This window comes from Salvelinus fontinalis, chromosome 17, assembly GCF_029448725.1.
Source record: "Salvelinus fontinalis isolate EN_2023a chromosome 17, ASM2944872v1, whole genome shotgun sequence".
NCBI classification, from domain to species: Eukaryota; Metazoa; Chordata; class Actinopteri; order Salmoniformes; family Salmonidae; genus Salvelinus; species Salvelinus fontinalis.
Genome location: NC_074681.1, coordinates 42,614,803 through 42,636,257, shown reverse-complemented (window position 1 = coordinate 42,636,257; position 21,455 = coordinate 42,614,803). Strand labels below are relative to the sequence as shown.

The following is a 21,455-nucleotide window of genomic DNA, read 5'->3' as shown; positions in this document are numbered from 1 at the left end:
CCGCTGCGCCTTGGCTCGATCACTACTCCACCTCTTCTTATGAAGAGAGAGAGGAACGCCGTTACAGAATCACCCACCATTCCAGAGCCAAGCAGCGGAGTAAATGGAGTAAAGGACAGGGCAACAAGGACTTCTGGACTTGGGAGCAGATATTGAATGGAGAAGGTCCCTGGGCTAAGGCAGGAGAGAATCGCCGCTCTCAGGAAGAGAGGGAGGCAGCTAAAGCCCAGGAGCGGTGGTTTGAGGAGGCAGCAAGGAGACGTGGCTGGAAGCCCGAAAAGCCATGGGAACAGCTGGAGGCACTGAGGAGAGCAGAGGCTACCGGAGAGAGGAACCGGAGCTATGAGGGAACGCGTCTGGCACGGAAGCCCAAAAAGCCCGTAAGTAATTCCCAAAAATTTCTTGGGGGGTGGCTAGGAGGTAGTGGGCCAAGGGCAGGTAGGAGACCTGCGCCCACTTCCCAGGCTTACCGTGGAGAGCGGGAGTACGGTCAGGCGCCGTGTTACGCAGTAGAGCGCACGGTGTCTCCTGTACGAGTGCATAGCCCAGTGCGGATTATTCCACCTCCCCGCACTGGTAGGGCTAGATTGGGTATTGAGCCAGGTGTCATGAGGCCGGCTCAACGCGTCTGGTCTCCAGTGCGTCTCCTCGGGCCGGCATACATGGCACCGGCCTTACGCATGGTTTCCCCGGTTCGCCTACATAGGCCGGTGCGGGTTATTCCACCTCCCCGCACTGGTCGGGCGACCGGGAGCATTCAACCAGGTAAGGTTGGGCAGGCTCAATGCTCAAGAGTGCCAGTACGCCTCCACGGTCCGGTATTTCCGGCGCCACCTCCCCGCCCCAGCCTAGTACCTACAGTGCTTAAACTACGCACTAGGCTACCAGTGCGTCTCCTGAGCCCAGTTCCTCCTCCACGCACTCTCTCTGTAGTGCGTGTATCCAGTTCGGTGCCTCCAGCTCCGGCACCACGCACTAAGCCTCCTGTGCGTCTCCAGAGCCCTGAACACACTGTATCTTCTCCCCCTACTAATCCTGATGTGCTTGTCCTCAGCCCGGTGTCACCAGTGCCGGTACCTCGCATCAGGGATAGAGTAGGCTTTGAGAGTACAGTGTGCCCTGTCCCTGCTCCCCGCACTAGTAGGAAGGTGCTTATCCTTAGCCCGGTGCCTCCAGTTCCGGCACCACGCACCAGGTCTACAATGCGCCGTATCCGGCCAGAGCCATCCGTCTCCCCAGCGCCATCTGAGCCATCCGTCTCCCCAGCGCCATCTGAGCCATCCGTCTCCCCTGCGCCATCTGAGCCATCCGTCTCCCCAGCGCCATCTGAGCCATCCGTCTCCCCAGCGCCATCTGAGCCATCCGTCTGCCATGAGCCTGCAAAGCCGCCCGTCTGCCATGAGCCTGCAAAGCCGCCCGTCTGCCATGAGCCTACAGAGCCGTCCGCCAGACAGGAGCCGCTAGAGCCGCCCGCCAGACAGGAGCCGCTAGAGCCGCCCGCCAGACAGGATCTGCCAGAGCCGCCAACCAGACAGGATCTGCCAGAGCCGCCAACCAGACAGGATCTGCCAGAGCCGCCAACCAGACAGGATCTGCCAGAGCCGCCAGCGAGCCATGAGCAGCCAGAGCCGTCAGCCTGCCATGAGCGTCGAGAGCCGTCAGCCTGCCATGAGCGTCGAGAGCCGTCAGCCTGCCATGAGCGTCGAGAGCCGTCAGCCTGCCATGAGCGTCGAGAGCCGTCAGCCTGCCATGAGCGTCGAGAGCCGTCAGCCTGCCATGAGCGTCGAGAGCCGTCAGCCTGCCATGAGCGTCGAGAGCCGTCAGCCTGCCATGAGCGTCGAGAGCCGTCAGCCTGCCATGAGCGTCGAGAGCCGTCAGCCTGCATAGACCTGCCAGAGTCCCACAGCCGGGATCTGCCAGAGTATATCAGCCGGGACCTGCCCCTTGTCCCGGTGTTGCCCCTTGTCCCGGTGCTGCCCCTTGTCCCGGTGCTGCCCCTTATCCCGGTGCTGCCCCTTGTCCCGGTGCTGCCCCTTGTCCCGGTGCTGCCCCTTGTCCCGGTGCTGCCCCTTGTCCCGGTGCTGCCCCTTATCCCGGTGCTGGTCTTTATCCTGGTGCTGCCCCTTATCCTGGTGCTGCCCCTTGTCCCGGTGCTGCCCCTTGTCCCGGTGCTGCCCCTTCTCCTGGTGCTGGCCGTTTATTTAGGGGATGTGAGTTTTAGGGTGGTCATTGGGAGGGGAAGACAGAAACGGGGAGTGACTATGGTGGTGTGGGGACAGCGTCCAGAGCCGGAGCCACCACCGTGGTCAACTGCCCACCCAGACCCTCCCCTGGACTTTGTGCTGGTGCGCCCGGAGTTCGCACCTTGAGGGGGGGGGTTCTGTAATGGTCCTGACCTGTTTTATGTTGTTTTGGTATGTGTTTAGGTCAGGGCATGTGTTTTGGGTGGGCAGTCTATGTTATCTGTTTCTATGTTGGTTTTGGTTGCCTGGTATGGCTCTTAATTAGAGGCAGGTGTTTTGCGTTCTCCTCTAATTAAGAGTCATATTTAGGTAGGGTGTTCTCACTGTTTGTTTGTGGGTGATTGTCTCCTGTGTCTGTGTCGAAGTTACACCATACGGGATTGTTTCGGTTTGTTCGTGCGTTTATGTAGTCTGTTTCCTGTGTCAGCGTGCTTCGTGTATTTGTAAGTTCGTTTGTTCAGGTCTGTCTACATCGTTTTGTTATTTTGTTAGTTATATCAAGTATAGTTCGTTTTTCGTCTTTGTCTGTTTTGTTTATTTAATAAATCATCATGTATTCACAACCCGCTGCGCCTTGGCTCGATCACTACTCCACCTCTTCTTATGAAGAGAGAGAGGAACGCCGTTACAGCAGTTTTGTCATACAACACAATGCCACAGATGTCTCAAGTTTGCTGACTGCAGGAATGTTCACCAGAGCTGTTGCCAGAGAATTGAATGTTAATTTCTCTATCATAAACTGCCTCTAACATTGTTTTAGAGAATTTGGCAATACGTTCAACCGGCCTCACAATCGCAGACCATGTACATCCAACTTCTTCACCTGTGGGATCGTCTGAGGGGGTGTGGGGGGTTTGCTGAGGGGTATTTCTGTCTGTAATAAAGCCCTTTTGTGGGGAAAAACTCATTCTTATTGGCTGGGCCTGACTCCCCAGTGGGTGGACCTGGCTGCCAAGTTGGTGGGCCTATGGTTGCACCCCTGCCCAGTCATGTGAAATTCATAGATTAGGGCCTAATTAGGGCCTGACTGATTTCCTTATATGAACTATAACACTGTAAAATCTTCGAAATTGTTGCATGTTGCGTTTATATTTTTGTTCAGTATACATTTATATTCCGGACTCTGGTATTGCTCGTTCTAATATTTCTATATTTCTAAATATTTATTTATTATTTTTTGGGGGGGGGGGGTTGCATGTATTGTTTTGTATTGTTAGGAATTACTACACTGTTGGAGCTAGGAACATAGGCATTTCGCTACACCCGCAATAACATCTTCAAAATATGTGTACCTGACCAGTAAAATTGTATTTTATTTGATACTAGGCCCTACTCCTATTATCATCGCCACTGGGGCTGATGCTGATGTTGTTGTTTGTTTCATCATTCCTAAAGCCAAACTGTAGGTGGGAACACAAATGGACTCCTCCAGTCTCCGAATAACAAGTTCAAATAGGAGAATTGCCAAGCCCCTTCTAGAGGGGAATGTGACAGGCAGCTGAGACACAGGACCTATCATCTAATCCTTTTTAAAGAGGATGAATCCCTGAGAAGCGGTGTGCTCTGCTCTGTCAGAGGACCTTGAGAGAGATAGGGACAGCGATGCGGAGAGTGTTTTCACCAACGGGTTTGAGATACGACGTAATAACATTGTGCAGCTTCGCAGGGGAGGCAGAGACAGCTAGAGTGCCTGTAAATAGAAATGGTGAAGAGGAGAGATCGGTCTGCGGTCGGGGGTAGGGGGTCAGCCGCCCCGCTGATTGTTCTGACAGCTTGTGGAAACGCGTGGGCGATATCCACCCATCTAAGGTGCTATCAGGTTTAAGGTGCTGTACAGGAAAATAATTAAAAAAGAGAACATACAATTATTATTTGTATTGTTTTGTGGTTCTACAATAATGATAAAAATGATTTATCAGTTAATGGAAAAAAACTGTTGATCTAATAAGAAATTACTTATTCCTCCCACCAGCATTTACAAACAGCTCACCATGCATACTGATTACATATTAAATAGCTTATAATTAGTCATCATGATTCACAAAATATTAATAATAATACACTCTAATCACTATTTACAGATGAAAATCCGCAATCCGACATGATCCCTGTTGTCTTTGGTGTTAATTATTGAATGAATGTAAATCAGGGCTGTTTTTATGGGCAGACAATAGAGAGCAGTTCTGAGAATGTAGAACAAAGGAAAGATGAGAGACTCGGACTGCTTTACAGTTCTGATAACAGTTCTTGGAAATGGAATATAAATTAGCATCACCGTTATGGGCTCCCGAATAAGAATGAATCAGTCCTGAAACAGTTCTGAAAAGTGGGTCATATTCATTTGGGCATGCAACGGAAAATGTTTGAAACAGTTTTGAGCAGTTCTGAGAATCAAATCAAATCAAGTTTATTTTATATAGCCCTTCGTACATCAGCTAATATCTCGAAGTGCTGTACAGAAACCCAGCCTAAAACCCCAAACAGCAAGCAATGCAGGTGTAGAAGCACGGTGGCTAGGAAAAACTCCCTAGAAAGGCCAAAACCTAGGAAGAAGAGAACAGTTCTAAAAACATAGAATAAAGGAGAGACGAGAGACTTGGACTGTCTTACAGTTCTGAGACCAGTTCAGAGAACTTAGGATAATGCCAGTTCTGAGGACAGTTCTTAGAATGTAGAATAAACCAAGATGAGAGACTCAGACTTCCTTTCAGTTTGCTAACCACCAGCGACCTTTGGATAATAGAGAGGATCTCTATCCAGCAGGAGATCTGTCAACGAGGCAGTGGGCTGGCAGTCAAGCAGTGGTGTGCAGCCATCAACATGATGTGCAGCCATCAACACTTGACAGGCTGAGGTCCTTGAATTTTGCCAATTCTTTCCCGCTGAATTGTGGCCTTTTCAAAATGGACTAGGATCTTTTTTTGTATTCTTTGAATGGGACATGAGGATAGGGCTGTGACGATTGTGGAATTTTTGATAACGATTGATTGTCATGCAAATTATGACCACGGCTATGGTCATAATGGTCTTCTTTTTTTCCAGCCTGTAATGTATCATAATGCATCTTTGAAAATGTCTTACACAGCGTTGATGACACCCCTGTCTCAAAAACAAGGGGGTTTCTCCTTGTGACCGTGCCGTTTGGCTCATAAAATTATTACACATTTTACCCACTTCATGTCAAAATGAAAAACTACTATTGAGTAAACTATATCTACTTGAATATAAATTTGAATCCCTCCATCTCCTAAATTATATGTATTATGACAACTATTTTTTTTGTTCATGGTTTATTGTCCATAATTGTCGGTTACACAATCATGTGATAATTGTGCCAGCCCTACATGAGGAGACCCTTGAATTGTATTGCTAAATAACAAGTTACATGTATGCCATTTTGTGCAAACAAAAGCAAACAATGGTTGTCGTAAATAATGCAGATCTTCCAGAATCTTCCATTTGAATTTGCAGTCATTGTATGTTGTGTATCTCTGCTATTTGTGTGTTAGAGTTAAGGACAATGGTCTAACCCACCTGTATTGTTAACCTCTCCTAATCTAGCTGAGTTCCTGTTTCTTCTGTGGGGAGTGTACCTCTGCTATGCTGTCCGGACCGTACCGTCAGCCTTCCATGAACCACGCTACATGACTGTTGCCATATACAATGAACTCCTCATATCGGCAATATTCCACACCATTAAGTAAGTAATAAGAGAGAGAGAGAGAGAGAGAGAGAGAGTCTATACTGTGTATGCCCTTACAAATGTGTGACTCTATAGTTTATAATCATAATCAGGAAGAGATGTAGGCCTCTAAGCAGGAGAATAACAGGAGCAGAACATCCCCAGTTAAAAGGCAGAATAGAGCGCTCCCTCTCATCAAGCAAATGAATAGTCAGCAGGACAGCTTGGATAAGCCACTTGAACAGAGGTGAATAAAATATGCCTGCACCAGGCAGACAGTGCATAAATCTGCCAAGGCTTAAAATAAACTCCTTATGCCCTGTTCCTCTACCTGAATCTGCTGGAGGAGCTGACACTGGTTGGTGGCACTGGCTTGACGAGCCACCTCCTCATATGACCACCAGGAGAACTACAAGTGTGTGTGGGGAAGGGGGGTGGGGGAAAGAGGGTTGTGTGTGTGTGTGTGTATGTGTGTGTGTGTGTGTGTGTGTGTGTGTGTGTGTGTGTGTGTGTGTGTGTGTGTGTGTGTGTGTGTGTGTGTGTGTGTGTGTGTGTGTGTGTGTGTGTGTGTGTGTGTGTGTGTGTGTGTGTGCGTGCGTGAGGAGGGGTCGTGTGTGTGCTGACAACTGTGCCTGTTCGTAGTAGCCATTGCCTCAATGTACAAGTTATCACTCGGCAAACAATATATGTAAAGTGGCACCTAAAACATTCATCACAAAGCTGCATGTAGAACTTGTCTGTAATATTTAAGATCATCACGAACAGCTGGGTCCCAATGAATACCTTTTACAAATCCCATTGAAAGTAAGTGATGTTGGCGTACGTACAGTATGAGCATAAATAAGTCTATTGTCATGCTTATCTCTGCCGGAACAAACCAGCAAGGTTATGGCATACCCATCAATCTAACCCCGAGGTTGTATCTGAAGAGGTTTCATAACAACATGTTGGCATGCCTCACCCAATAACAAACCAGCTGTGATTGAATATGCCTACATTGAATATTACAACTGTGACGGGAGTGGGAAAAAAATCGAATACTTTAAATCTGTCCCCTAAATGTAAAATTCTAAACAGCACCCTCATGAATGTCTTTGATGAACCAAACCCCGAAAAGAAACTCGTCGCCGTCTCTGAGGGATCGGAGAGAGCAGCCAGGTTGCTGGAGACCAGCGATAAGGGCTGGCAGATTAAGGGAGGAGAGGAGGGGATGGAGGGAGGAGAGGAGGAGGGATGGAGGGAGTCGTGATGTTGCTTTTCAACCCATGCCAAAAACACCCGTTGGAATGACTAAGACTGCTGAACTCTATTTCTTGAACTGCATTGTTGGTTAAGGGCTTGTAAGTAAGCATTTCACGGTAAGGTCTACACCTGTTGTACTCGGCGCACATGACAAATACGATTTGATTTGACTAACATGATTAATGAGGCTGAATCTTATTATCGGAGGAGCAGTTGATAGAGGGATGGAGGGACGGAGGGACAGAGACTTTTGTGGCACTTTGACCGCCGTCCCTCGGCGCCATGATCCCCGTTGAATTAGTCAAGGATATGAAAGAGGTCAACTCTTGTAAATTCACCTGCCTCGTTTAAAGTTTGACGCTTAGCCCTTATCCTAACCTTAAACTTAATCCTTACCTTAGCCCTAACTCTAACCTTAATCCACAGAATCATCTAGAAGGTAACTTTATGCTGTAGCATTAAGATTGCCCTTCAATGGAACTAAGGGGCCTAGCCCGAACCATGAAAGGACAGCCGCAGACCATTATTCCTTTTCCACCAAACTTTACAGTTGCCACTATACATTGGGGAAGGTAGCGTTCTCCTGGCATCCACCAAACCCAGATTTGTCCATCGGACTGCCAGATGGTGAAGCGGGATTCATCACTCCAGAGAACGTGTTTCCACTGCTCCAGAGTCCAATGGCGGCGAGCTTTACACCACTCCAGCTGACGCTTGGTATTGCACATGGTGTACTTAGGCTTGTGTGCGGCTGCTCGGCCATGGAAACGCATTTCATGAAGCTCCCGATGAACAGTTCTTGTGCTGACGTTGCTTCCAGAGGCTGTTTATAACTCGGTGGTGAGTGTTGCAACCGAGGACAGACGACTGCTACGCGCTTCAGCGCTCGGCGGTCCCGTTCTGTGAGCTTGTGTGGCTTACCACTCCGCAGCTGAGCAGTTGTTGCTCCTAGACGTTTTCAATTCAGAATAACAGCACTTACAGTTGACCGAGGCAGTTCTAGCAGGACAGAAATGTGATGAACTGAAAGGTGGCATCCTATGACGGTGCCACGTTGAATGTCACTGAGCTCTTCAGTACGGGTCATTCTAATGCCCATGTTTGTCTATGAAGATTGCATGGTTGTGCGCTCGATTTTATACACCTGTCAGCAACGGGTGTGGCTGAAATAACCGAATCCACTAATTTGAAGGGGTGTCCAGATACTTTTGTATATAGAGTGTATATGCAGAGTACGATAGAATGGAATATGGGATAAAACAACAAGGACTGTACCTAATAATGACCTAATAACCATGTATTCCATAGTAACACCAGATTAATGACTAGCATGGCAATAGCACAGTAAGAATAATGGCAAGGACTGTATATTATACAAATAGTAGGCTATTGCACAGCAGCACACAAGAGCAAGGACTGTATTTAAATGTACAGTGTAGGAAGTAGTAAACAATATCAGTAGTAACATAATAATAACAGGAATGAGAACTACATAGAATACTGCTACTGTAGCACGTACTACAGGGATAACAACAGCGATAACTTTGTTTACGCATCCCATGCACACATGTCCACCCACGTTCTGAGACTGGTAAAACACAGTAAATACTTATATACTTGAGGGAGCATGCAACAGACCCGATTTTTCAGTGCTGGGCTGGCTAGGAGCATCTGACCAATCAATCACAGGATGCATGATCAGTGCATGGGCAGAGTGTGGGGTGCATTGGGACAGTCTGATTGGCTGAAGCCGCAAGCTGGAGGTAATCGATATCTCGTGTGAGGCTAGACTATGCAGTGCCAGCCAGACATAAACAACAACACACACGCTGTAAATTAGTCCCACTGTGCCCTCGGCTGGGGGATTCTGTAACACTTTTCTCTTTTCTGATTTTTTGATCAGGACTAGGCTTAATCTGTGTCTGGGAATGCCACTGTGCTCGAGCTGGGTCCAGATTCTACTGCTTGTCAGAGGTGCTGCAGACAAAGTTGAGCTCCTGGGTCTCAGGCAGACTAACCCACTGGTGACATCCATCTCTCTTTACTGCCCCGGTTCTCCCCGCTCCGGTTCTCCCACAGTCCTCCATGGCAGTCCCGTTTCCTGGAGCCCAGTTGTGGTAGCCGGTGGGCTCTTCACATATTTGTCTCATAATGTCTCATAAACACACATTCCTCCTTCCCTATTTGAAACATCCTTCACTGCAAGTGTTATCTGACCACTACCACTTTCTTAACACTGTGCCCTTCTCCAGCCTGCTTCAGTATAGCCACTGTCCACAGTTTTAGTCAGTCTGTCCATGTCCTCCGTGTTGTCTATGGTGGCCAAGTCAATGTACTTATCTCGGCAGTAACGCTGTGCTTCAGTCCACGGCTTGTTTTCGTCCAGAAAGTGATACTCTTCATGAAAGGAAATGGAAGGGAAAGGGAAAACTTGTTGTTGGGGGTTACGGCAGATTTTCCCACTTTTTCCGGCTCAGGGATTCAAACCAGCAACCAAAAGTTACTGACCCAACGTTCTTAACTGCTAGGCTAAGCATACATCTGAGCCAGGGGTTCCATAGCGCTCAAACAGAGAATCCAACAGCCTTGTGCACTGTCTATCAGATTTGAAAGAACACATTAAATGTCAAGAAATGTTTAATGCAAAGGGTACGTTAAAGAAGAGTGGAAAAGAGAAGGTAACTCTTTACACTGGAAGGTGTGGGTCTCTCCTGCTGAGGTGTGGAAGATGACAGCACATCTGGGGTTGTTGCCGTTGTTCCAGTGGGTTACCGACGAGGAGCTCAGCGCCGTCGAGCGTCATAGAATTGTGGTATCCTCTGTTGGTGACGAAAACAGCAGTCACTCTGTACACATCCAGCAGGTCATCTCTCCACCAGGGGTCGGTGTCCTTCTTAGTGAAGCTGCATATCCCGTAATACTCTGGGTTTCCATTGCGATTAATGGCATAAGAAGCTTCATATTCACCAAACTGTGATGACACTCGTTTCAACGCCACGTTTACTCTTGGGGTACTTCCTAATAACACAACTCTTATTAAAGAGCAGAGAGATAGACTCCACTGCATAGGTAGTGGTGGATGATTAGTTTGCATAGGTAGTGGTGGATGATTAGTTTGCATAGGTAGTGGTGGAGGATTCGTTTGCATAGGTAGTGGTGGAGGATTCGTTTGCATAGGTAGTGGTGGAGCAAAGTTTTAAGTTTGTGTGCATTCTGGTACTTTTGTTTCCCCACGCTGTTTTTTTTGCTCCATGCAAATCATGCTTATTTGAGTTTTTCCTGGTATTTGGTATTAATTAGGATCCCCATTAGCTTGCGCAAAAACAGAAGCTACTCTTCCTGGGGTCCACATGAAATATGACATTCTGTAATAGATAGTACTGAACATTATTAGTCAAGGACTGAACTACATGGCGTGTTGTTGTGCAGGAGGTTCCCTAGTCAAAAAATCTTATAGGATTCCAATAAATAAAAAATCATGTTAGAATACAAAATAAAATTGTATCAGATTTTGGAACCTATCCAATAGGTTTGTTTTATTCTTTTAGATTCTAATAGGATTTGTTTATTGGAATGCTGTAGGATTTTTTTGACTAGGGTAAAAATGTGTTCTTTTTTTAGATTGGATATACTATTTATTTATTTTTTAGGGACAGATGTAAGTACAGATAGGGAGACAGATATAGAGAGGGGTACAGAAAGTGGTTTAGGGAAGACAGTCGGCCGAGCCAGGGCTCGAACCCCCGTCGAAGAGGGGCATGGAAACACGTTGTTTCCATGTGGCTGATACCACTCCATTGACTCCATTCCAGCCATCATTATGAGCCGCCCTCCCCTCAGCAGCCTCCACTGCACCCTTGTCACTTGAGATGGTGACCCTATAGTGGGAAACCACTGACAATGTCCCCTCTACCCAGTACCTACCTTTTGAATACAAAGGTTTGTGGACACCCCTTCAAATGAGTGGATTTGGCTACTTTAGCCACACTCGTTGCTGACAGGTGTATAAAATCGAGCACACAGCCATGCAATCTCCATAGACAAACATTGACAGTAGAATGGCCTTACCGAAGAGCTCAGTGACTTTCAACGTGGCACTGTCATATGATGCCATCTTTCCAGCCGCGAAGTGGTAGAAAACAAGCAGAATGGGACCGCCGAGTTCTGAAGCACGTCACCACAATAACTGTTTGTCGGGAGCTTCATGAAATGGATTGGGGTGGCAAAATCCTACATGATTTATCAAAAAACTATAGGATTGATTTCCAATAGGGGGAAAAATAGCCAAATAGATTTCTGAAAATGACATTTTATAGGATTGCGAGAATCCTCTAGGATCCATTAGGATTACTTTTGATTTACAAAAGGAAAAGCGTAGGCCAATAGGACTCTGATAGTTGATATGATTCTGATAGAGGTGACACAAAATAGGATTGTGAGAATCCTATAGGATTCTATTGGGGGAAAAATCACAAATCATCTAGGTTCTTTGACTAGGGTTGTGAGTTCCAACCCTGCTCAGGGCAGAATAGAATGCACTCTGTTACACTTAAATAAAAGTGTCCTCAAAACAAACTGTTGTTCTCTATTTGCAGGTTCACTCTGGCCCCTCTGTGGCACCCTGACTGGATGCTCATGCTGGTCTTCGCTCACACACACCTCACCGTGACTGTGACTTTGGGACTTCTGCTTGTTCCAAAGGTAACCCTGCTCTCTCTCCTCACCCTTTCCCCTGAATACATAAGCATTACATTTAACAGCTTCTTACTGCAATAATAATTATCGTATTGTAATTTAAGTGCACATCTGGGTATTTTTAAGTCTTATGGAGAACATTTAAACACTCGATGAGTGGGGAATAAACCGTTCATTTCGCAAGATTTAATTAGATGCCAATTAGAAGACAATTAGGAACAATGGGATGATGTCAATCTTGTCTGTTGGTGACATTTTCCTCCTGAAAATACAAGCACGCTGTGAACAAATGCACTATAACATTTTAAATAATGTCACCCTAAGTAGGTTTTTCCCCTCTCGTTAGTTTCTGTCCACAGGGACTCAGGCGAGGGATGACATTGCCACTGAAGCCTATGAGGAGGAGCTGGACATGGGCCGGTCTGGGTCCTACCTCAACAGCAGCATCACCTCAGCCTGGAGTGAGCACAGCCTGGACCCTGAGGACATACGGGTGAGCAGGGTCCCGCTCTGTCTTTTTTGTTCTGTAAACAAATCAAATCAAATGTTATTTGTCACATGCACTGTAAGGTCTACACAACAGGTGTACAGTGAAATGCGTACTTTCAAGTCCTAACCAACAATGCAGTTTTATGACAAAAAAGTGTTAAGAACGTATTTACTAAAATAAACTGAAGTGAAAAATAAGAAAATAGAAAAATAAATCATTAAAGAGCAACAATAAAATAACAGTAGAGAGGCTATATACAAGGGGTACTGGTACAGAGTCACTGTGCGGGGGCACAGGTTAGTTGAGGTAATTGACGTAAGATGTACATGTAGGTAGAGGTAAAGTGACTATGCATAGATAATAAACAGAGAGTAGTTGCAGCATAAATTAATGTAGTCCTGGTAGCCATTTCATTAGCTGTTCAGGAGTCTTACGGCTAAGGGATAGAAGCTGTTAAGAAGCCTTTTGGACCTAGACTTGGCGCTCCGTTACCGCTTGCCAATCGGTAGCAGAGAGAACAGTGTATGACTAGGGTGGCTGGAGTCTTTGGCAATTTTTAGGGCCTTCCTCTGACACTGCCTGGTATAAAGGTCCTGGATGGCAGGAAGCATGGCCCCAGTGATTTACTGGGCCGTATGCACTATCCTCTGTAGTGCCTTGCGGTCGGAGACCGTACCAGGCGGTGAGGCAACCATTCAGGATGCTCTCGAGGGTGCAGCTGTAGAACTTTTTGAGGATCTAAGGACCCATGCCAAATCTTTTCAGTCTCCTGAGGGGGAATAGGTATTGTCGTCTCCTCTTCACGACTGTCTTGGTGTGTTTGGACCATGATAGTTCATTGGTGATGTGGACACTTGAAGCTCTCAACCCGCTCCACTACAGCCATTCAATGAGAATGGGGGCGTGCTCGCCCTCCTTTTCCTTTAGTCCACGATCATCTCCTTTGTCTTGATCAGGTTGAGGGAGAGGTTGTTATCCTGGCACCACACGGTCAGGTCTCTGTCCTCCTCCCAATAGGCTGTTTCATCGTTGTCGGTGACACTGTTGTGTCTTCGGCAAACTTAATGATGGTGTTGGAGTCGTGCCTGGCCATACAGTCATGGGTGAACAGGGAGTACAGAAGGGGACTGAGCACGCACCCCTGAGGAGCCCCCGTGTTGAGGATCAGCGTGGCAGATGTGTTGTTACCTACCCTTACCACCTGGGTGGGTGGCCCGTGTGAAAGTCCAGGATACAGTTGCAGAGGGAGGTGTTTAGTCCCAGGGTCCTTAGCTTAGTGATGAGCTTTGAGGGCATTATGGTGTTGAACGCTGAGCTGTAGTCAATAAATAGCATTCTCATATAGGTGTTCCTTTTGTCAAGGTTGGAAAGGGCAGTGTGGATTGCAATAGAGATTGCGTCATCTGTGGATCTGTTGGGGCGGTATGCAAATTGGAGTGGGTCCAGGGTTTCTGGGATAATGGTGTTGATGTGAGCCATGACCAGCCTTTCAAAGCACAGGCTACAGACGTGAGTGCTATGGGTCGGTAGTCATTTAGTCAGGTTACCTTTTTGTTCTTGGGCACAGGGACTATGGTGGTCTGCTTGAAACATGTTGGTGTTACAGACTCAGTCAGGGACAGGTTGAAAATGTCAGTGAAGACACTTGCTAGTTGGTCCACGCATGCTCAGAGTACACGTCCTGGTAATCCGTCTGGCCCTGCAGCCTTGAGAATGTTGACCTGTTTAAAGGTCTTACTCACATCGGCTACGGAGAGCGTGTTCACACAGTTGTCCGGAACAGCTGGTGTTCTAATGCATGCTTCGGTGTTGCTTGCCTCGCATCGAGCATAGAAGTAATTTAGCTCATCTGGTAAGCGTGTGTTACGTGGCAGCTCCTTTGTAGTCCGTAATAGTTTGCAAGCCCTGCCACATCCAACGTGTGTCAGAGCCGGTCTAGTACGATTCAATCTTAGTCCTGTATTGACGCTTTGCCTGTTTGATGGTTCGTCGGAGTGCATAGCGGGATTTCTTATAAGCGTCCGGATTAGAGTCCCGCACCTTGAAAGCGGTAGCTCTACACATTTGCTCAGTGCGGATGTTGCCTGTAATCCATGGCTTCTGGTTGGGGTATGTACGTACGATCACTGTGGGGACGACGTCATCGATGCACTTATTGATAAAAACAGTGATGGATGTGGTGTACTCCTCAATGCCATCGGAAGAATCCTGGAACATATTCCAGTCTCTGCTAGCAAAACAGTCCTGTAGCTTAGCATCTGCGTCATCTGACCACTTCCGTATTGAGCAAGTCACTGGTACTACCTGCTTTAGTTTTTGCTTGTCAGCAGGAATCAGGAGGATAAAGTTATGGCCAGATTTGCCAAATGGAGGCTCGAGGGAGAGCTTTGTACGCGTCTCTGTGTATGGAGTAAAGGTGGTCTAGAGTTTTTTTCCCCCTCTTGTTGCACATGTAACATGCTGGTAGAAATGAGGTAAAACGGATTTAAGTTTCCCTAAAGTCCCCGGGCCACTACGAGCGTCGCCTCTGGATGAGAATTTTCTTGTTTGCTTATGGCCTTATTCAGCTCGTTGAGTGTGGTCTTAATGCCAGCATCCGTTTGTGGTGGTAAATAGACAGCTACAAAAAATAGAGATGAAAACTCTCTTGGTAAATTGTGTGTTCTACAGCTTCTCATGAGATACTTTACCTCAGCCGTGCATAACTAGAGACTTCCTTTATATTAGATTTTGTACACCAGCTGTTATTTACAAATAGACACAGACCGCCACCCCTTGTCTTACCGGAGGCAGCTGTTCTATCTTGCCGATGCATGGAAAACCCAGCTGTATGCTATCCATGTCGTTGTTCAGCCACGACTTTGTGAAACATAAGATATTACAGTTTTTAATGTCTCTTGGTAGGATACTCTTGATCAGAGCTCATCCATTTTATTATCCAATGATTGCACTTTGGCTAATAGGACTGATGGTAGAGGCAGATTACCCACTCGCTGTCGGAATCTTAGAAGGCACCTCGACCTACGTCCTCGATATCTCTGTCTCTTCTTCATGCGAATGACAAGGATTTGGGTCTGAAGTAAATCCTTCACGTCTGACTCGTTAACGAAACAATCTTTGTCCAGTACGATGTGTGTAATTGCTGTCCTGACAGAAACATTTGGTACAAAATAAATTACAAATAACGCAAAAAAACACACACAATAGCACAATTGCGTAGGAGCCTGTGAAACGGCAGACATCTCCTCTGGCGCCATTCAGCTTATTTTACAGAGAAGAGACTGGTTAGATTAAGCACCCATTTGCTGTGTCTTAACAAAGGAAAATACATTTTGTTTGGGAACATGCCCAATCAATGAAGGCGTATCACTGACGGCACCACATTTGAGTAATTAACGATCAAGTTTAATTTGCATAGCGCATTTCATTAGAGCAGATGCCAAAGTTTGATATGGTAGAGATGTTGTGTCCCTTTTGTTTTTATGTATACATAGGTATTTGGTTTAGAGAGAGCATGTAGATTAAAAACAGGATTGGCCCCAACACTGTGGGAAGTCACTACCTTGCAGCAAGGTTCTGGTCTGTCAAGAAAATGGACCATGGTTAGTTTGTGTCTGATGTCAGAAAATGTCTGTAGCACAAACACTTAGAGAAATCATTTTCCTTCTCATCCACTTTTCTCTCTCTCAACACCTCTCTGTGTTGCTATTTTAGGATGAGCTAAAGAAGCTCTACGTCCAACTGGAGGTCTACAAGCGCAAGAAGATGTTGGCTAACAACCCCCATCTCCAGAAGAAGCGCAGCTCCAAGAAGGGTCTGGGCCGCTCCCTCATGAGGCGCATCACTGAGATCCCAGAGACTATGCACCGGCACGGCAGCCATGGCAGTCGTGAGGATCGTGACTGTAGTGAGCATGGGAGCAACCGGAGCACCCTTCGACGGAACCCCTTTGACCCATCCCACTATGGTCACAAGTCCAGGGAAGACTCTCTGAAAAACAAGGTCCTGGGCCTGAAGAAATCGCACAGCTACGACCACGTCTGTGACCAAGGGGAGGAAACTGCTGGCGGAGAGAGCTCGTGTGGGGACAAAATGGCTGCTGGTGAGGGTTCCTTGCTTGGATCCCTCATGAGAAGACAGGTGAAGAAGTCACCAGAGCATGCCCCAAGGGTTGAACCTTCCGAGTCCACGGAGTCAGTGCCCTTGGTCTGCAAGTCGGCCAGCGCGCACAACTTTACAGTGGATAAAAAGCCCATCCACCTGAGGACGTCCATCATGCAGAAGTCACTGAGTGTCATAACCAGTGCCAAAGAGAAGATGCCTGGGCTCACCAGCAAGACACATTGCGTGGAGGAAGCAAGCAAGAAGGGACTCAAGGGCTGCGATGGGAGGATGCTGTCTGAGGTGGACGAGGCGGAAGAGAAGGAGTGTTATCCCAAGATGATCATCAGCCAGTCGGTGGAGTACTCCAAGACGCCCATGGGCAAGATGGGCATCATGAAGCAGCAGGTGAGTGGCAGCCAGCCGTCCATCAATACAGAGCCAGGGAGAAACCTGTATGACCTCTCCGAGGTGTGCTCTTGGGATGTAGAGGACCCCCCAACCCCCTCGGAAGGAAGGTCACAGAAGCATGTGTCCATTGCTCTGGGAGAGACCACCACGGTCCACAGAGGGGGTGGTGGTGGTGCGGTTAGCACCAAGGGCAGTCGCTCCCAACAGAAGCAACAGGGAGCCGCAGGGAAATCACTTGCAGGCCGACGTCGCTCCAAAGGTAAGGGGAGTGAACCAGACGAGGCCAAAGAAACAAGGAAGACCAGGTCTCCCAGATCTCCGCTCCCTCTCAAACCAGAGGTGTGCCCCTGGGCCTTTGAGGAGCAGCCGGTGTTGGGAGGTGATTCAGACTCCATCTCCCCAGAGAGGATCAGAAGTAAGAAGAGTGTTACACCCACCGATGGGAAGCCCAAGATCCTCCACTCAGACTACTCCAAATCCACAGGGAGTCTGCTGCAGCCGCCCACCCTGATGGTGGACATCTGTCCCTGGGACTATAATGAAGCCCCAGCCCCGCCTTCCCCCAGCCAGGAGAAGAACTGCTCCAGCCCCACGCCTCACTCCAAGCGGAAACGAAAAGGCTCATGCTCCTACAAAGAGAGGGGTGAGAGAGATAAAGGAGGAAGGGACAGGGAGGAAGAGAAGCAGCACAGGTCAAAGAGCAAGGAGAGGAGGAGCTCCTCCAGCAAGCCCTCGGAAAGACGACGTGTCAGCCAATCCTCTGAGGGCGGTCCGGTCACCGCGCCCTCATCTGGGAGACGGAAAAGCTCGACAAGAGACCCGGAGGCGTCAGAGAACAAGAGAGCGGAGGCATGCCCGTGGGAGGTAGAGAACGCGCCAACCAACATGGCACAGACAAAAACTTCTCCAGCGAAAGAAAACTCTTTGAGTTCTAATTATAAACAACCCATGAGCACTGCCAAAAAGGTTGATGTTTGTCCGTGGGATTTTGAAGACAATGGGTCAGAGAAAAGTGCATGATATTTGACATAATGGACTTTATCTGTTTTATATTCACAGCACAAAAGCCCTGCAAACTGGGTTTGAACGATAGGGGAAATGTGGGGGGAGAAACAATGCACAATTTGCCTTGTGGTTATGTCAAAATCATATTGTGAAGAAAAACATGACACTACCGTCTCTTAAAGCATTCCAAACAAAGTATTTGTTGTTTTGTTAGTTGTGCAATTATGCAACTTAAAGTCACTTCTCTGAAATGTAGAGGAATGTGTTGTCGGTACTCTTTGCTTGTAGATTTTCTCAGTTTGCATTTGTGCACGTTTTTTTCCACATTCTTCAATACATTCACTTGTGTCCTAAGAGTTCTCTTTGGTCTGTATCCTGCATCTGTGCCATTTTTGTCAAGTAGTGGTTGGAGTATGAGTTCAGAATGTTGGTCATTGGGAAGTACATCATGTCATTTCCATATTAAGCACAGTGCACAGATAATTATGCCTTAATTTTGGGCCTTATAGATTATACAAAGGATATGCATTTTGAGTGTTGAGCAGGAGAAATAGGTACAAAGGTGAACCGTACATAGTTAACATTTAGTACATAGGTAGCAACATGATGATACATGCCCTGAAGGAAAAATATCTCACCTGGTCTCCATTTAGTCAAACATGCTTTATGTCTGTAAAATAAAACAGAAGTTTATCTTTGATGTATTAATTTCTCAAAAAAACTGCTGTAGCATGTGGCAAGGCACTTCCGAAAGTGTCTTTATGTCCATTCGTCAACTTACATCCAAAACATTTGGTAATGAAGATGTAATACTTGATGTTGCCTATTATAATTCAATGTTCAAGTTCAAAGTTAAAATACAACTTAAAACATAAAGCTTTCAAGAATGTTTCTATGTGCATTAATCTGAAAATATGATATGGAAAAAATATTGAAGCAGTATTGTAATCCCAAAGGTTCCCCCCTCTTATACAATGTTGACATTAATTTACATATGTTAATTTTAGGTGAATCATTAACAAGTTTTGTCTTGTACTTTTCCCAAACATCAATATATCAAACTTTTTATTTTAAGGTTTATGTATAATCACTTCAGTGCTCTCTTATGGACTTAAAGCCAAGAAAAGTCAGATGGATTATACAGCATATTTTCCTTTTGCTTGCTTTCCAAATCCATGTAATTGCTTGATAACACCTTAAAGTTGTTCACCTAAAATCAAATGCTATGACATTGATTGTCAAAATAGTGTCACCATAGATTCCACACAGGTAGGTGTGTGTGTGTGTGCATTATTGCATGGGTGTGTGGGTGTGTACAGTGTGTGTGTGTGTCTGCATCATTGCATTGCATGAAAAGCGTTTGCCACTTTAGCATTATTACCGATTCCCTCTTCCTTTATATGGCCTTTGTAACATTTTAGTGGTGGTGATTTCATCTACTCCACCAGTAAATAGTAACTCTTGTTGTTGAATGTTGTCAGTATTCATTTTTGCAATGGAAAACTTTCGCAATGGAAAGAAACATTTCTTATTAGACAAGTTGGGTTTATTTCCTCCCTGTTTGTCTGTTTTCCTCCATTTGGTATCCTGGTGAATACGATCTAGGTAAATAGGAACACGATTATGCTGTATGAATGCTACAGTGGCTTCTGCATGACACTAAACATATTGGCCCAACGTCTCACTGCTCTTCGCAAACCCTGCTCCATCAGACGGTTATGACTTGTTTGTTAAGTGAACTTGTACCACTATTGTATGCTTGCAATAAATATTCATATAAAACTCAATCTTATTTTCTGTTGTTATTTGATGGGTATTGTCGAACAGTGCTGACTAACCATGGTCTGGAGAGAATACCTACTACTTCATCACATAGAACAACACTAACCCCTGGTGGAGATAAGCATACATAACTGTCGACATAATATTTTCTGCCAGACTTGTATTTCATGCCCAAATCATTTCAAAGTCTCTGGGGGGGATTGTGTTGCTACTTAATTTGTTTAAAATTTGGAGAACATTGATTTTGGTTAGAAAATACAAATATTTTTGGCAGTGACAAGGTAAGCAAATCCAAAGGGTGGATTGCAGTTTTCTCCTTGTCCATAGACTGCTTTCAATAAGAAGAAAAAAATGTACATTTGTAATTTGGCTGGTCTATCCATTTAAGGGGCTCATGCTTATGCTTATGACAAGTCTTAAAATGTTACTTCCTCATCCTTGAATTGTTTTTACAGACTAGAATTTCACCAGGAGCCTAATATCAGACTAATGAAGTCCCAACAATATAATTTATAGTTAAACCAAACCGATGGCTAATTTGTACGTTTTTAGACACTTAACCAAAGCATTAAATAAAATAAGTGATTGAATATTGAATATAATGAAAATATACTGAATATGTATTGATATTGCATATCAGAGAAGGAGACGCTTTGGTCAGTGCTGGGTCAAGCTGAATACACAGAGGGACTGTGGGCTGTAGTTATTTTGTGTTCTGACAATGAACAAGAGAGGCTTTGTCTTTTAAAAGATAAAGTGTGTATGGAGTCCCTTGGGAAACCAAACTACCGAACCATCCAATGATGGGATTTATAAATAGATTATCTGGGCTCCCGAAAGAACTGATCTCTATAGATGGGGTTGTCGTTTAGCAACAATAGATTGGTTTGGTGACAACATGCAAACTATATTTCGTCTCCAATGTTTATTGAAAACATACAGTGCATTCTGAAATTATTCGACCCCTTCACTTTTTCCACATTGTGTTACGTTACAGCCTTATTATATAATGGATTAAAATGTTGTTTTTTCCCCCTCATCAATATACACACAATACCCCATAATGACAAAGCAAAAACAGGTTTTTAGACATTTTTGCTAATTTATTAAAAGTAGCTCTTAGCCGTGGTATATTGGCCATATACCACACCCCCTCGTGCCTTATTGCTTAATTATAAACCGGATAGTTTGGGTCCTGGATCCTGATTGGTGGAAACATTTCAGTGTGTATATCAGACAATATACCACAGGTGTGATGGAAAAACACTTGTTTACTGTTCTATTTATGTTGGTAACCAGTTTATAATAGCAATAAGGCACCTCTGGGGTTTCTGGTGTATGGTCAAAATACCACGGCTAAGGGCTGTACCCAGGAACATTGTTGCTTAAATATATAACAAACTTTCAACCACAATTAAAATATGTAGCCTACAGTCTTGTTAAAGCAGAGTTTAATGACCTTGATAAGCATGAGGTTTGGTGTCATAATGCTTACAAAGCATGTATTACGGAAGTGAAGACTGGCACTTTGGCTGGTGGCAAAATTGCTATTCTTAGAACTCTAATTAGTGGTTATAGTAAGCCTACTATCTACTGGACTTAGCCCCACATGTCTCTAAATGTCATGCTAAACATGTGCTAATGCAAAGAGACTACAGCAGCAGCATTGCACGTCTGGTATTACAAATGCATTTTATTGGAATCACTGTAAAAAAACAAATATACATTTTATTACAGCTCGTTTGGGGTAAACAATATGTTTATATTACTTACATGCTGTGTCCATGTTAAAATAATACGATTT

The 21,455-nt window shown here is 45.6% G+C and overlaps 1 protein-coding gene across 1 annotated transcript in view; it reads left to right on the top strand.

Annotated features, from left to right (window-relative positions):
- gpr158b (G protein-coupled receptor 158b) overlaps positions 1 to 19,656 on the top strand; it is a 77,514-nt gene extending 57,858 nt beyond the window's left edge. The window contains exons 8-11 of the mRNA XM_055867551.1: positions 5,805 to 5,943; positions 11,763 to 11,868; positions 12,209 to 12,355; positions 16,067 to 19,656. Coding sequence (XP_055723526.1) covers positions 5,805 to 5,943; positions 11,763 to 11,868; positions 12,209 to 12,355; positions 16,067 to 17,884 — 2,210 coding nt within the window. The 3' untranslated portion in view covers positions 17,885 to 19,656. The remainder of the gene's footprint in view (positions 1 to 5,804; positions 5,944 to 11,762; positions 11,869 to 12,208; positions 12,356 to 16,066) is intronic.
- Positions 19,657 to 21,455: the final 1,799 nt, after the last annotated feature.